This window comes from Agelaius phoeniceus, chromosome 19 (genome assembly GCF_051311805.1).
Source record: "Agelaius phoeniceus isolate bAgePho1 chromosome 19, bAgePho1.hap1, whole genome shotgun sequence".
NCBI classification, from domain to species: domain Eukaryota; kingdom Metazoa; phylum Chordata; class Aves; order Passeriformes; family Icteridae; genus Agelaius; species Agelaius phoeniceus.
The window spans coordinates 5,529,839-5,547,004 of record NC_135283.1 but is presented as its reverse complement, the minus strand read 5'-3'; the positions used below and the strand labels follow the sequence as shown (position 1 = coordinate 5,547,004).

The window sequence follows — 17,166 nt, the reverse complement described above, 5'->3', positions numbered from 1 at the left end:
AGAAACAACACTCAGACATGAACAGGAGAGGATTAGCTTATCAGGGCAGACAGTGACTGCCAGAGAGAGGCTGGAGAGACAGACTGAAACAGGCAGTTGTTCCCTGTGTCCCATCCAGGGCACTCATGTGTCCTCAGGTGCTCCACAGGCTGGTAGAGAGAAGCACCTTTGCACTCTTCACCTGCTCCCAACAAAAGCACACTGTTTGCAGCAGGCACCCAGGTGTGGCTATTGCTGTGAACTCCAATCCTATTCCCAGCCCTACTAAGAAGGGATGATCACGTGCGTGTGAAAATCTGCCCATGTTTCACAGGTGTCCCAGTCCTGTCACGTTCACTGCTCAACACCAGGAGCAGTTTGCCTAAGAGCATCAACACACCAGCCCTCCACTTTCACACCGTCCATCTTATCTCGATACCTTGGAAGGGTTAATCCGCGGGTTTGCGCGGCGCTGCTGCTGCTCGGTGTGGCGCAGCCCGCTAAACCAGAGCTGGAATAATCTTGTTCCTTTACCTTTGTAAAGGAGGCAGCGAGGAGGTCGTGTGGCACCTGATCCCCAGGGTCCTTGCAGCGACTGCCCGGTCGGGCTGCCCAGGGGAAAAGGTGTCCTGCAGCCTGGGGCAGAAGGTGGACGAAAGCCATGGGGTCTGCAGCCCCACTGGAGAGTCCTCCCCCGTAAGCAGGCACCCAGGGAGATGTGAGGGGAGCCAGGAATCTGCTGGACAAACTCAAAAGTTGGACAGGGCAGCTGGGAACAGAGAAGATCTGTGCTTCTGCCTTTTTTTGCAGGTTTGCTGTTGCCGGGGAGAGGTTTTAGGCTGTTATCCAGCTAATTCACACCACAGAGACAAGCACTTGAATTAGTTGCATTATCTGCGCCCAGCTAAATTGGACAAAGGATTAAAGTGTGCTGAGCACCACCACCGTGATTTGCATCTCAGAGCCCCTTCCCACGGGCCCCCTCTGCTCCCAGCCTTTTTTTTTTTTTCATTCTCTGGCTGTGAGCCAGCCAGCATAAGAGCCCTGTTTACAGAAATGATGCCTAGGTTAATATTGCAAAAGACTTCATCAAAGCCTGTAGTCGCTACTGAAGCAGAAGGGTCTGACCGTGGGCCATGAGCTGACCGGGCTGCGCACACAGGGGATGAGCCGCAGCCACGCGGCACCGCCCTCCGTTTGACAGATTCTGGTCTCAGCCTGAGGTATGAAACTAACTTTCTGCCACCATGGCATATTTGAAATAATGAACAAAATCAAACTATTATTCATCTCTAAAGCTGCACATAAAACCTCAATGCAGCTGCTGTTTTAGGGAAAAAACACTATTCGAGTGCTAAGTAAATATTGCGCTGTGCATTTACCTTATGGGCACTTTTTCTGAGCTCATCCAGCTGCCAGAGATTATTATTTTATGCATGTTTATTCATGTGGAGAGGATGCAGAATGCTATTGCTATATGTTTCTGTCAGTCTCAGAGAAATCCAAACTGGGATCTCTCAGAAGCAGCTCTAGATCTAGAGAGGTAAAGCAAAAGCCTATCTGCCATCACTGGATTCTAATTAATTAATGGCTTTTAAAATGTTTTTTCACCACCAGCACTTTGTATATAGGTGTAGTTTTCCTGAAAGGTTCACACTGAGCTCTGCTGTGACACAGAACCTTTATAGGTCTCTATTTTGCTTGGCATTTGCAGTTTTTCCTCCTCGGCACAGGGACTGAGTGACCTTAGCAATTGCCAGCAAGGGGACTCCATATGATGAAAGCAGGTGAAAGGGAAAATAAGGGCGGAACTAGGTAAAGCCAATTCATACCTCAGAGGAGGTGTGGTCCTGTCCTCTACCTGGCTGTGGTCACAGTCTTGTGAAATATAAAAGGAGAAGGCAGTGGTTTCTTAAACAATCTGGTGCCAGGATCCTGTAGTGAGAAGGAAGGGAGGTGCTGGAAGAAATGCAGAGCAAGAAGTCAAGAGTGTCAGCTGGGAAAGGTGTGGGACTCACCGGTGCTCTGAGCCTCAGGAACACCATCAGCTCTTCCCTGAAGGCCTGTTCGCTGGGCTGAGGGTTGCGTGGTAGCTGCACTCCCTTCCCCAGCAGACTGGCTGAGAGGAGAACGGAGCTATCATGTCCCAAGGAGAAGCAGCAGGACGTGGCACTGCCAAGCTCCAGGACCAGGGATGGGCATGGATGGTCCTGCTGGCTGCAGTGGTGCTGCAGGGGCTGACGCTGGGCTTCCCCTGCTGCATCGGTATCTTCTTCACGGACCTCCAGCAGGAGTTCCAGGCCAGCAACAGCGAGACATCATGGTTCCCGTCCATCATGGTGGCCGTGCTGCATGGAGGGGGTGAGTGATGGCACGGAATGGCCTCCTCCACCTCCTGCCCTTGTGCTGTTGGTGGGGGGATGTAATGAGGATACTTTCAGCATTTCATTAAAGCGGGTGGTGGAAGGGACTGGCTGTTTGGCAGTGCACAGCATTTCCAAGACAGTTGGATCTCACAGTCCAAAGCTAAACGACCACAGATTCCATGCTCCCTTTTGTCACTCTCAGAGTCAGCCAAGACCCTTGGTCAAAGAAGGCAAATCCCTTTCTCAGCTCAGTTTTTCCAGATCAGCAAAAACATAATTATTTCTCACAGAAGCTCTTTGAATAAGCCAGCACATAGTGCTGGAGCTCCGGTGCTTTCTTGGTTTATCTTGTCCACGAGAGCACATCTCCTTCCAAATGCCACATGACAGCTCTGTTCTTTGTGGCTGAAGAGATGCCAAAAGCTGAGCTCCTCAGCTGCCAGCTGAGGCAAAGCCTTAAAAGCAGCTCCTTGGGCGGTGGCACGGAGCGCACACCTACGCAGGCATCAGGGTGGATGTGAGCAGGGCTGGATCAGTGCAGAATGTGGGTCAGGCAGCACCTATGGCTGCAGGGCTGGAAGGATCATTGTGCTCTGTGAATACTGGAGTGAATCACTGGTTTTCCCCTCAAAAAAAATATGGGAGCAGCACAGGGCAGTGGTCCCAGATTCCACACACAGATGTGGGGATTCTTTTCCTGCAGAGAGAAAACTAAATCCCCAGCAGCTCAAGGACTTCCCAATGAGTGGTCTGTGCTTTGTGACCCATACAAATCCTGTGCTTATTTGATAAACAGACAACCCAAACCCTACCAGGCAACAGAAGGAAAGTTCCCAGTGTTGCCCATGTATCCAAGCTTCTCCTTGAGTTCATTCCTGCTGCCTTCCAATGCTGGTGAAAGTTGACACTACATTATAAAGCAAAAAAAACAACCCCAGAGCCCTGAGTCCACTGATGTGAAGGCTATGGCAGGTTCAGTCTGTACCATGCAGGATATGGCTAGCAGCCACCTGCATCGAATTGAGAGTTTGCACCTTAGCAGAAACAGCTGGGTCCAAAATATCAAGACGCAGATGGAAAGACATGTCAAGGGAAGTGACAAGGGGAGGAATCACCACTGAGAGTCAGCAGAAATAAAGTAGTATCCTCGGGGCTTGGAATTTGGAAGCTGTTGGGCATTGCCCATCCTGCTTTCCAGCCCCTGTGATCCTTCTGTCATTAGTGGGGAGGATCCAACTGGGACCTGCTGGCTCTGGGAAATGATCTCAGAAGCAGCTTGGTCCCAGCATGTCCAGGAAGGACAGCTCTGGCAGTATCCACAAGAATGTCAATTATCCTGTCGTTTTTAATGAAGTAATTGTTGTGTAGGAGGCTAGAACCACTGTAAAAGGTAATACAATGACAGCCAATACATAGATCCAAAAGTTATAAATTTGATAAGGAAAGAATAGCTTTGTGTTGATATTCACAATAGAATTTGTCAGGGCACAGCCAGAGAGTTGTACTTTGCTTGCCAGTTATGTCTCCTATTGCAGGGTGTTAGAGCACAGGAGGATTTATTCTTTCCCCCAGTGGCAGGAGGCAGCAGTAACATAAACCAGAAAAAAAACCCCAAAATAAACAGAGATCAAAGCTTCCCTCTCAGGCCAAGCACATATGGCTTTTGCTGCAACTGCTGACCTCCTTTGGACGGGGCCAGGCTTTACTTGATTCAGGTTCTCCAGTTACATTTCAGCACTTAAATCTTTCCCAAAATTGCATGCTGTTGTCACTAGTATCTCTTAAAGGTGCCACTCTCTTTTCTTCACATTTATTCCTTTTAATTCAGAGGAACTGAAGGGGAAAAAAATTATTTGTTGCAAAAATTGGAAGAGAAAGGGAAATGGGCAGAGCAGCCTGTTCCCAGAGCAGTCAGTACTGGGAAAAGGCTCCATGCAGGAGAGCTATGGAAGGAAATGGGGAAGGGCACAGGGCAAACAATAGCTCATAACTCAGCCAAACATATTCCATTATCGGTGCTGCGTTCCTAGGTAAAAGTCATTAGAGATTATTTTGTTATAAGATAATTTGAGAGACCTAGGGTGCTACATCTGTGTCCAAAAGGGAATTTCAGGCCATTACAGGTTCCTGCTCCTAGATATCCATGCACACGGAACACTCTGCACTAACTCATATAAATGCAGCACTTTTGTTGATATTGTTGCAAAAGAAAGCACAAAAGCCCCAGGCAAGTGAGAAATAACATTTGAAACCCAGACAACAAGTAACCAGGAACTAATTCACAACAAACCCTTATGGTTTTTAGAGTCAATCTCATTTTTTTATAATGTTCAATTTATGCCTTCTTGGGCTAGTTAAACAGCAGTACCATCCTTAATGTCTTCAGCAGGAGGAAAAATAATCCAGTCACATTTGCTGGACACTTTTTCAAAGGCCAGTGAAGTCTAAGGTGAAAATCTCCCAAGCAGATCAAAATACAGACAGCTGCACTCCTAATTTTAATAATGTTCCACTGTTCACTTGACTGTGTGGATTTTATTTCAAACCAGATGTTGATTTAGGTCACAAATATGCCACAGGTTATATTCCCTACACTGACTGACTCCTAATTCTGCAGCTTACAGTCATTTTGCATTTGCTTCCATAACCTTAAGTGTTCAGAATTGAGAAAAATGTTAATAAAACCTGGAAAACCCTGAGGATTCTTGAGGGAACAGGAAAAGAAACTACCTTCAGATCTTCTTCTCCCAGAGAATGCAGAGAGAAGCACCCTCCCACTGGCGGGCTGCAGATGTGATCTAATCTTTCCCTGCCCCAATATGAAGGATGTTAATGTCATTAACAAACAAGTAATTTATCATAATCTCACGGAATTCACCAGAAGTCCATTTCCAAGGGTTTTAATGAAAATCCCTCACATCCTACTTGATGGTCAAAATCCCAGTAGATGACAGACGTCACCTCAGCCAACAAGCTGGCCAAGCACTTGGGAGGATCACAGAATATATTTTCTCTTCCTGTCTCCCCCACTACATTAAGCTGCTGGGAAAACCTTCAGGGTCTCTAGACTACATCATTTGATAATTGCAGCAATCCAGCAGGTACAAAATACTTCCTTCATCCCTAACAGCTTCCCTTTTTCTTCTCTACTTCCAGGGCCCCTGTGCAGCATCCTGGTGAAGCGGTTTGGCTGCAGGTTCGTGGTGATGCTAGGTGGGCTGCTCAGCGGGCTGGGAATGGTGTCCAGCTCCTTCTGCAAGTCCATCAGCCAGCTGTACCTCACAGCTGGCCTCATCACTGGTACGTACTAGAAAGCAAGGAAACTCAGCTGCTGTGCTGGAGATGGGAAATGAGAGAGCCCCAACTAAGTGGTCACATTTTTTCCATTCATCTGTGAAATAGGAGAACTCAACAGCCTCCCAGCACAGCAGAAATCCTACAGCCACTAGACTTGGCCTTCACACCCCTTTAGCACACACCTCACTGGGAAGTGCTTCTCTCTGGAAAAAGCTACAGGTCTCCAGAGGGTAACATGGAGAAAAAGGATGTCTGTTCATTTTAGTAGCTTCTCAGCCTTTTGTCTTTCAAGAAGGGAGGGTTTTTGTTGTTTTTCCAATCTTGGAACATAATGTGTTGCGATAATGTCCTTCTCAGGTTCCCTGAGCTTGTATTTCACCACTCCCAAACTGGGGGAGAATGGAGACATCTTTTCTAACAAAAGACCCTGTTGGTTTTGAACAGAAGTAACAGATGGGAACTCTTCCTTTCCAAATATTTCTCCTATGTAACTGACGTTCAACTCTTGGTTTTTAAAAACACAGAGAAATTAGTTCCTTACTCTGTAACCATTCCTGCTGGATCTTGCAAGTTAAGCAGTAGCCACTGCTTACAGAGAAAAACAAGCAACTCCCTGAGCCCTGATGAAAGCATCAGAAAAGCAGCACTGCTCATTGCGTGTATACATTGCACATATAAAACCCAAGCTTTTAATGAACAATTCCATAGTAACTTAAGAAGTGCACCATGTCCCAGAAAAACATCAGTTTAGATCAATATATTAACTATACCCAAGAACACAAATAGTTTAATTTACACATAACATCCTTCTTCATCCTGGTGTGGGGTTTCTGAGTATTAATCAGTTCCTGGGGTCTGTGTGGCCTGGCAGGTCAGAAAATGCTTCAATGGCAGATGAAATCATCTGTGGGTACACCCTGAATTTGGGCTCTTTTCATGCTTTAAGACAATAAAGAAAGATCATTTATTCTCATCTTTAGGTCTGGGATCATGTTTCAGCTTCCAGGCAGGAGTGACTGTGCTGGGCTACTACTTTGTACGGTGGCGAACACTGGCCAATGCTGTGGCCTCCACCGGTGTCTCCCTCGGTTTCACGCTGTGGCCGCTGCTGTCTCAATACTTGCTGGATGAGATGGGTTGGAGAAACACCTTCCTCATCTTTGGAGGAATACTACTGAACTGCTGTGTTTGTGGAGCCATCATGAGACCCATTCAGCTAGCATCAGGGTCACTTCCACAGTCTGCCCAGCCCAAAGAAGAGCCAGGGAGCAGAGCAAAAGAGGAACAGCTGTCGAATGGAGCATCGCCTCACCACCCCACACTCCAGCAGCACACCAAAAGGACAAAATGCTTCCAGATGCTGCAGAAGTACCTGGCTTTTGACATCTTCTGTCAAAACAAAGGTTACCAGATTTACACTATTGGAGTAACCTGGATGATGATGGGTTTTGCCTTACCCCATGTCTACCTTGTGCCTTATGCCATCCACAATGGGGTGGAGGAACGCAAGGCAGCCCTCCTCATCTCCATCATCGGGTTCATCAACATCTTCATCCGCCCTCTCACAGGGCTGCTCTCAGGACACAGAGTCTTCACAGGAAGACGCATCTACCTGTTCAGCCTGGCCGTGCTCCTCTGCGGGCTCAGCAATTTCATCTGTATCATCTCAGCTGAGTTCAGCGTGCTCATCCTCTACTGCGTCATCCTCAGCATAGCCATGAGCGGCGTCGGGGCGCTCACCTTCCAGGTGCTGATGGATGTGGTGGAGATGGACAGGTTCTCCAGTGCTCTAGGGCTCTTCACCATCCTAGAGAGCACCACCCTCCTCATAGGGCCCCCGCTCACAGGTGAGAGAGGCTATGAAACCTGGCTGGGGGAAAGGTGGTGGTTTGGAAACTGGTGACAAGTGTTTGGGAGCATCAAGAAGAGGAATTAGGGAGTTTCCATACCCATGGTGTAGGTGAGTTACGCAAAGGGAGCAGTATAAAAAGTATGGTTGGAAAAGAATCATCAGCTTCTTTTAACAGCTGGAAAGTATTTCTATAGCTGCATCAAGATCACACTGAAAAAATTATTCACTTGGTATGTGACCTGATACATGTGGGAGCAATGACAGCTTTTTTCCAGTGGCAAGAAGCCAACAGGAATAACTATGAACTTTTTCACCTTTTTACCAGTTTGCATTGCTTTATCCATGAAGTGTCAAGAAATTGTGAACATCCCATTAAATGAATTATTTGTGTTCACAATTATTACCAGTCCTACATTATTCAAAAGTCCCACAGTAAAAGCTTCTGTTCAGTCTTCTTTCCAAGTTCTGGAGCATATTAATTTTTCTCTGGAGACAAGAAAGGAGCTAGTTATGACTCTCAGTCCAACAAATTATTCACAGTTCACTCCAAATGCCACTAAGTGACCTGTCCAAGACACACCTGCTCCTGCAGTAAATTCAAAAGACCAACAAACAACAAATGTCAACCTGAGCATGTCAACCTCAGTTCATGCTTTATTTTTCTTCTCCAGACAATGAATTGTGGCTACTCAGCAGGAAAATTGTGTCTGGTTCAATAATGTGGTGGTAACATGCAGTGTATTTCATGGTACTCCCTGTCATTAGCGTGTCAGTCACTTTTCTCAAAGAGCAAAAAAGGTCTCTTCTTGGTCATCTCTGACAGGAGCAGCAGATGGGGAAAAAAAAAAAAAAAGCAGAGTAAAAGCAGCTCCATTTCTGCTCATAGTCCTAAAATTTGCTATAGAAAAGTACACCACGGAAAGAGATATCACCAATCTTGACTGAAAAATACAAGCAAATAAACATTATTCTAGTATTTCCACATTGATAAACAGCCTTATGATGATGGAAGGCATCATATATTTGGCCTAAGTATCACTTTTCCATCTCTAATATTAACATTAAATGATTCCCTTGATATCTCGTGTTTCTAAATGGTTTGTATTGAGGTCACTTAATGTTAGTCATAATCTTGCTGTGCTGTGAATTTCCTTATCCTTCATTAAACAGGATTAGAGACAAATGTTCAGTTTGGAGACCTTACTATGTAAGTTTCTGAGCTATTTCTCTATCTAGTTGTTCTGTTTTCTGCCCCAGGATGTAATAGGGTCACTCATTCCAAAAGCCACTGAGTGGCAGTGGCACAAGGGTCCTCTGCTGAGCAAACAAAATGAAGCAACAGGTTGGGGAAAAAATACAATTTCCTTTCTTTCCTGACTTCTGTGTGTATTGAAAAATACTTTCTACAGAAGTATCACCTGACTTGTAGGATTGACAGGGGGTAGCACGGTTGAGACGGATGGAGACGAGAGATCTCTGAAGCCAGGTTGTGGAACTTGGGGTTTATTGCAAAGGGCCTGGGTGCAGGGCCCTGCTGGGAGCTGCCAGCCACAGCTCAGAGCAGGCCCAAAAGAAGAGAGGGGTAGAGAGGATGAGAGGGTAAGAGAGCAAAAGCATAAGAGAGTAAAAGGGGTAAGAGCGTAAAAGGCAAGAACTAAGAGACAAGAAGTAAGAGCTAAGAGGCAAGAGAGCAAAGTTCCCGTTAGAATACAATAAATCATCTTCTGTGTTGAATATTCTGATTCTCACTCAACCAATCTAGTACAATATACAAATCCTATAGCATTTCCATACAGCCTATAAGAATCACTACATTACCATACTGTGTTACATTTTAAACCCTAAAAACTCCTGTCTTTTGTATATGGCAGTTTGCTGAATGATTCAGGTTTAACGTTCATGTAAATGAATGCCTTTAGTGCCTCTTCTCTTTGGCTAAGCTTTGACTTCTATTTCAGGTCTCCTGGTAGACATAACCAGTGATTTCCACTACGTCTTCTACACCTCCAGCTTCTTCCTGATATCAGCTGCATTATTTATGGGGCTCAGCTTCTGTGCTCTGGAAAAAAAAAACAAATTGAGAGAGGCTTCCAAAGCACATTTGGACAATCCCTCCAGATATCAATACAGTGAAATGTCAACAGAATCAAAGGCTGTAAGTCAATCCCCTCCAGCAGTTGAGTACATCACGAGCATATGAAAATAAAGACGGGGGGAAAAGTGCTACACCATGAAGTGGTCTGTACAAGGCAACACACGGCCCAACACTGATGGCAGATCAGAAAAAAAACAGTCTGCTTTCCACTACTGTCATCTTCCTTTTGCACTTGCATTCCACAGGGCCTTGTCAGACTCCAAGACAGAGATCCAGATCATGGGCCCAGCACAGAACCCAGCACCAGCCAAGGAGATGAAGCACAAAGAGATCTGAGCTCTCCTAAAGCAAACCATAGGATAACAGCCATGGGACCCAGCACCAGGAGACAAAAGCTGGGATAGTTCAATTAGGTTAAGTCACCGCCTTTAAGAAGTCACTGGAATTTCACAAGCACATTCCAGTTGGAAGTGCTGGATAACACGTATTGATGGGTAGTTCTTCCCAAAGAAATATTGTTGCCTCATCTGAATATGCAATTTTGGTGCACAGGCTTCCTCTTTGCTTCCCATGTTGGAGGTGGCAAGTCAAACACTTTCCACAGGAAGTGTGTTATTATTTTCCACATCTCTAAATATTAGACAAAAGCAGCTGCATGGGTTGTAGAACTCAGACAAATCTCTAGTAAGATCAACTATTTTCTCCTATGAAGCATACACAGGAGTTCTTCATGCCAAGGACAATTTCAAAGCCTCAAAACTTAACTCCAGAGCCTCAAAAAAAGACCCCAAAAAACAATCCACCATGCCTTGGAGTGCCTACGTTGTATAACTACTGATATCTCAAGTGCAGTTTAATATATCATAAAAGAGAATTCATGGCTCATGTAAACACACTTCAGCATTAACTGGAATCCATTTGGGGCAGGGAGGGTGATATCAGACCTAAGAAAAAGGATATGCATCCTTTTATAGGGCAAAATACAGAGCAACTGTAGTTCCTCTTTGTGGAGATGAGTTCAGCTCTTTAGTCTTAGACTTTTGAGCCTAATTACACCAGCATTCTCATTATGGAGAGCTTTGTACAAACATAACTTGTATTTCTTATAAGCACAAGCAGAACTTAAAAAGAAATCCATGGGGAAAGCATACTGAGAAAAGCCAGTGTTGCTGACTTTCTATCCATACAGCCTCCACTGTAAGTGGCATTCTCTGCCACATCCCCGGGATTTAGGCTTGTCACTGCTCAATGGCTGCAGCAGCCTCAGCAGCAGCTCAATCTGTTCATATTCTGTGTCATCCCTGATCCAACAGATGCGGGTAACAGCTCATGAAGCACGTGGATAAGGATAACCCAACACATCAGAACAATCAAAAAGATGGAAGCACAAAACGGGAGTGAGACAGAAGAAGTAACAGCTTTCAATGGAACTGCAGTGCCTGTCTAAGAACTGCTATATCAAACTCAGCTGCAGTGCTTATCTGGAGAACTGACCTATCACATTCCTAGTGACAAACCCACAGCTTTCATTAGAGCTCCCCAGACCAAACAAACAAGCCAATTAAAAAAACCCCACTCTGGATGAACTGACTCCAAGGTCTTCAGAGACTACGATGGCTTCACAGGTGGCTTTTACACAGAAGGGGCAGCAGCCCTTCAGAAGGGCTCCTGCTCCCACAGCTCAGTATCTTCTCCAGTACTGCCCTGGTATCACAGACCCAGGAGGATTTGCATTTCCTGATCAAACCTATACTTAAATAGGATGGTTAGGGGGAGATATACTTATCTAATCTCTCATCACATGTGTTTATTAACTTATGTAAGGCTTATGTGGTCCATAATTATGAAGTAAACAGGGACTGGTGCTTCTCAATTTACCAAAAGAGCCTGCTGTACATTCCTAGGAAAATGAGGGGGCTTTCTCACAAAAAAGCAGTAAAAAGGGATTAAGTCCCAAATTTCTTCTAGCTATTGCAAATAAACAGCTAAGCAGCTGAACAGGCTGTCATTTTCTCTGTGTATAATTCTTAAATTTTAAATTCTTTTCACCTTTCTATATTCCCTTTCTGTTCTCTTACAGAAATATGAGGTTATGTAGCCCCAGATCCTCCCACTACTACAAATGTCCTGGGCAAAACAGGCAAGATATGGTGTAAGCTGCAATCCACCAAAATTTCTCACAGGAAACAAAGGTTAGGTGAAGGAGCAATGGAAGACACCTCCTGCATGGAGCCAATTGATCCACCTGTAATGCTTTTGCCTTGGTTGCTTCATAAAAAAGGAAATGTACTGGGCAAAACCAAAAAATCTTCACCAACTGAAGCTGACACAGAGATCAGCTCCTCCTACACCAAGGCAAAGATACCTGTTTTGATCATTTCTTGATTGTGCAAGATAATTTAGGATGGAAGGCAAGGAGAGTGCTTTTCAGAAGTGCTTTTTGATACTCCCAGACTTATCACTGGTGTCACTGGGACTTATTTGCAGGTGTAGAGGGAGGTTTCTGGGAAGAAAAACAACCAATTCACAAACCTGTTATTTTAACATTTCTCAAGTTGCTGACTGAAACCTTTAATAGAACTCAAGCCAGAAAACAGGGTTGTCTCCCCTGGTTACTTTCCACAGACCCTTTAAAAGTAATCCACAACCTACAGGTTTGAAGCAAATCCTCAGCAGACAAGAAGTAACATTTTATGCTCTGTTTCCACAGGTGAATACGATGTCTTAGTTCCCATAACAGAAAAAACAACCCTCTTCCTCTCCTTTCCGTGGGTCTCCTCTCCCATGCATATTTCCAACCTGAGCTCCAAGCTGCCTTTGGCAGGAGCTTGGCAAATGATAACAGGAGAGACCTGAGCATGCTACAGAACAATAAATATTTCCCCTCAGAGGGATCCTACAGGGGCAGCAACACAGTCCTCAGGAATCTTGGGGACCCTCATTAGTTTAAGGTCAGCCCTTTACACAAGGCAACCCCAGCCTCCCTGAAGCAGTTTCTTTAACACCTGCAGAGACTAAAAGAACCCTGGCTTTAATTTGGGACAAACACTAATAACTCAGCCAGGTTACAAACCTCTGAGAAATAGCAGAGCCACAAAAATTGACCAGAATTAAATGTTCCTTGCTCCCCATGTCCCCTCTTGCCCCTCCCCTGCTCCCTTTATCATTGAAGATATTCTGCAAGACCATTGCAAGATAAGCATTTTGGCAAGAAACACCTTTCCTCACTGAAATGAAACATTCATACTGGGAAATTCACACTGAACTATTGCAAGATCATGATCCTTAAAAGCCTAAAATTCCCTGCCAGGGTAATACTTGGGAAAGTTCAATATTAATGATTTATATTTAATAGCAATAAACCCCAAATTAAGGTTACAGCAATCTTACACACTCTAAGACACCTCTGAAGTGCAAAATCGCTTAATTTAAGAGCTTGGCTTGCTGTTTGCAGACATAGCTAGCAGCTATAAGAAAAGCAACAACCACTAGAAATTAAAATTTCCTGAATTCTGGCTTTGGTGTGCTATGGAAGTCACCAGAATAGCCCCTGGAGCTGTGACTACCCTGGCTAGACCAGCCCCTGCTCTGGCAAACAGCCAGTACTTGGAGCACTCAGACCATTAAACTATACAGGCAATATTGGGTGGGTAAATGCAGTTCTTACAAACAGAAGTAATCACATTTTTCCTTTTTAAACACAGTTCTCCCCCCTTATTAGTCAATCCCAGCAGTGCTCTGTTTGTATGGACTAGCTGCCTGTGTTTGCTTTCTCTGCCCTGCTTTCCCACATTACTCATTCGCCTTCTATTTAATGACAGATGAGGCTTTAAAGTATAGCAACACTTACCACTTACAAAGGCACACATTAGAAGAGATTTCTTACTACAATAGCAAAACATTCTAACATAGACACAGTTTGTAGCACCTTTGCTGATCATTTTCAGATAGATATACTCAAATATGCAGATAAAAATACATGTATATATTTAGACATACACATAAATACATAACGACTTCAGTTAATAATCATGCTAAGAGCTGAAGTTGTTAGCACTTAGCCTGGCTTAAACTTTTATACCAGTAGAAATAAATATCTTCCTTTTCATGTTCTGTGTCCTCCCACACCATTACAATGTTAAAATATTTAGCATTACTCCATTCAGTGAAGCTTCTTTGCTCATCCTTCTTTTTAATGTAGTCATGGGCAGATATTTCAGTGCCCTCCGCTGTGTGGGCTATCGGCCCACCACCCTTGTCACTGGTGCCATGTGGATCAGTCCATGACTAATTTGCTTGATGTGAAAATCAATTGGGTTTGAGATAACACAAAAGACAACATATTCTCACAGCCTGTTCCTTGCCTTATCCACAGAAGAACAGCCATGCACGTAATTGCTTCAATAAAAGCAGTACAAATTTCTGCAGAGTCCACTCCCACAGTTTATGATCTTTATTAACCTTTACCTTGTGTATTTACACAACATGCACCATAATTGAACCCTCTCGCAGCACGTAAAACTGTGGTGGTTTCACTAAGTTCTTACTTCAAGACAAGGGAATTCCTCTGCTCTGTGCCCAAACCATTGTACAACCAAGATGGAATCACCTGCTGCTCTCTTAATTCACTCCCTGGCTTTGTTTCATTGTTTTTCCCCCAGATAATTTCCCTCACTGTGCAAGTATTGTGCCCGGTTTTTACCTTTTCTCCCTCAGCTCCATGTATTGCAATCCCGTTATTTAAAGTGGAACTGATCCAGGAGCAGCACTACCGCAAGGACAACAGCATTGAGATGGAACAGCAAAACATACACAGAAGTGAAAATTATTTAACCAATCAGTGGGGAAAGGTTAGCTGCTTTGCAAAACCAAGCGTTTAAACAGCAAAGCTCTGCCATATGATGAGACAGTCAAATATCTCGACACAGGCTCATTTCTTTTTATATAAAGTATATAATATATATAATGTATTTAGAAAGAGATAAAGAGACGCGGAGCAGCCACCACCTCTTCGCCTGAGGGTAGACCTGCCCCCCGCCCACAAAATGGCGGCCGCTCCCGCGCCTCCTGAGGGGAGATGGCGCCGCCCTGTCCCGCCTACAAAATGGCGGCGGCCGGGCTGTCGCGGCCAGGCTGTTCCGGCCGTGTAGAGGCTGCTGGTTTGTCTCCGTTCCTCGGTACACCCGGTCCCTGAGCCGACGCTGCCCGGGGGAACAGGCAGCCCGGTGCGGTGTCCCCTGATGGAACTGGGTCGGCTGGAGTACCTGCAGGCGCTCGTCACCGAGTTCCAGGTGACGGATAGCACAGGTAACAAACGCCGCTGCTCGCTGGTCCTCTCCGTGTCGAGCATTTCCTCACACCTCCGACCCTGTTCCTTTTCCCTTGCAGAGGCCAAGGAGCAGGTGCTGGCGAACCTGGCCAACTTCGCCTACGATCCCAGCAACTACGAGTATCTGCGGCAGCTCCAGGTGCTGGACCTGTTCCTCGATATGCTGACCGAGGACAACGAGACCCTGGTGGAGTTTGCCATGGGTAAGGGCAGCCCCGAGCACCCTCCGCTGTCACCGGAGCAGGGACACCGGGCCTCGCGCTCCGTTTGGTCCCTAACCCGCCCCAAATGCACGCAGGGCTCCAAAAACAAACTCACACTGTGCTAATAAAGCCTCGTTTAGTGCAGAATGGGAGGGAAGTCGGAGGCAGGCGTGTCTTCCATGTCCTTACAGAGCTTAATGAAGACAGCCTCTGGAAAGGATTTTGTTTTTTTATCCTAAACACTACCTGATTAACTTTTTACTGAAATCTCTCCTGTAGAGAAGCAGTCATTAATACATAGATTTTGCCAGGTACATTGTAAACATCTATTCTGCTATTGTCAACTGGTTTTCTAGACTACTTACTTGACGATTTTAATAAATCTTTTGAGCAACTACCTTACCACGATTTTTCATGGTCTGAACATAAGCTAAGGGGCCAGATTCTGGTAGTGGTTCTGTGAGATGGTACTAAATGGATTTTATTTTTAAGGTTTGTGGCTGCACCTCAAACTTTCAAGTTTCAAACATTCTGTGCTTCTTGGCTACTAACTCTGTTACTCCGTTCTCTGGCTTTCTATAGCACCTGCAATAAACTGCTGCCTTGTGTCTTCCAGTAGGGATGAGTGGGCATTCCTGGAATCATTCTGTGGAAGCAGTTATGTGCAGCAGTAACAGTGCCCTCTAATGACATGCAGGAGGAGCGTGCTGGTGGAAAATTGCCGGAAACAATCAAAAACACGTGGCCTAGGGAATCGTTAATAATTTTCTATCCATACAGAAGATCTGGATGTTAGAAACAGGATGAGTGGTGAATTTGCATCACCTCAGACACTTGCCTCTTGCCGTTCCAGGTGGTCTTTGCAACCTGTGCTTGGATAAAACAAACAAAGAGTACATCCTGGAGGCCAACGGGGTGGAGCCCATCATCAACTGCCTGTCCAGCTCCAACGAGGAGACCGTGGTGTCAGCCGTGACCACGCTGATGTTCCTGACGACGCTGCGGTCGCGTGCGCAGACCACGGCGCTGCCCGTGGTGGAGTGCATGCTCCGCTTCTCGCTCTCGGCCAACACGCGCCTCAGTAACCTGGCCTCCATCTTCCTGCAGGACTACTGCAGCCCTCCGCAGGTGGAGGAGGCCAGGAACCTCAGCAGGCACACAGCAGTGGGCATTCCTCTGCCCAAGGACTGAGCAGGGCTGTGGAGAGGGGAACCTCCTGCTGTTCTCACTTTCTGCTCAGCAGGTCGAGAGCAGCATTAAAGAGAGGAGTTGGTCCCACCAGTGCTGGTGTTTGGTTAACAAACAGGAAGGAACAGCACTAACACGGCAGCTGGGCCAAGCACACAGCTAAGCCTGCAAATATTTAAAATAAAGCAGGTCATGGCTGCACATTGGAAAGTGCTTTGCCAAGTGCAGCTCAGCACCCAGCTTGCACAAACAACCCTTCCCAGCAATGAGGGGTGTTCTGCTCAGGTTATTGGACAGAATTATATCCACTCCAGTTCCTGGCTAGTTGTGCTACACCTCTTCCCTTCAGTGCCCGTGACAAGTGATGCTAAGTGTCAACTCAAGTCACTGAAATGTCACAGAAATGTATTCCTCCTTCAGAGAAAGGAGTTTCCCTGCCCTTGGAGTTCACAATCTCTCCCTCCCTATGGCACTAGTTATGCCATCCTCTAATCATGGCTCAGACAGCCAGCTATGGAATCACTACATAGGGCAGGCTTGTAGCTACTCTAGAAATGAAGTGGAAAGTTTGTCTTTTATTACCACTGGTGAGAAAGGTGAAGTAATTAAAAAAAAAATTAAAAAAAAAAAGGGGGGGGTCATGGCAGTCTGGCTCATGAGAACAGCTGTCTTGTAAAAGCTTCAGTTAATAAAACATTAACTAAACTTAAATGCTGTGTAATCATTTCTGTGTGAGAAGCACACGGGCTAAGAAATCGAAGCCAGCCTTGTCTCTTTTCATTATCAGCCATGAGGCAAGAGAAAACCCAATAACCAAGGTGGCTAAATAGATAACATTTAAAAGGTTTGACTGTTGG

General features: G+C 45.5%; 2 protein-coding genes across 2 annotated transcripts; both read left to right on the top strand.

Moving 5' to 3' along the window:
• The first annotated feature begins 703 nt into the window (after positions 1-703).
• Positions 704-11,745, top strand: SLC16A5 (solute carrier family 16 member 5). Its single transcript, XM_077188262.1, has 5 exons — positions 704-1,202; positions 2,094-2,340; positions 5,502-5,645; positions 6,623-7,489; positions 9,453-11,745. The coding sequence occupies exons 2-5, from the start codon at positions 2,121-2,123 to the stop codon at positions 9,692-9,694; spliced, it is 1,473 nt and encodes a 490-aa protein (XP_077044377.1). The 5' UTR covers positions 704-1,202; positions 2,094-2,120; the 3' UTR covers positions 9,695-11,745.
• A 2,925-nt stretch (positions 11,746-14,670) lies between these two features.
• On the top strand, positions 14,671-17,020 carry ARMC7 (armadillo repeat containing 7). The gene is made up of 3 exons (XM_054645231.2): positions 14,671-14,896; positions 14,978-15,121; positions 15,975-17,020. The coding sequence occupies exons 1-3, from the start codon at positions 14,830-14,832 to the stop codon at positions 16,310-16,312; spliced, it is 549 nt and encodes a 182-aa protein (XP_054501206.2). The 5' UTR covers positions 14,671-14,829; the 3' UTR covers positions 16,313-17,020.
• Positions 17,021-17,166: the final 146 nt, after the last annotated feature.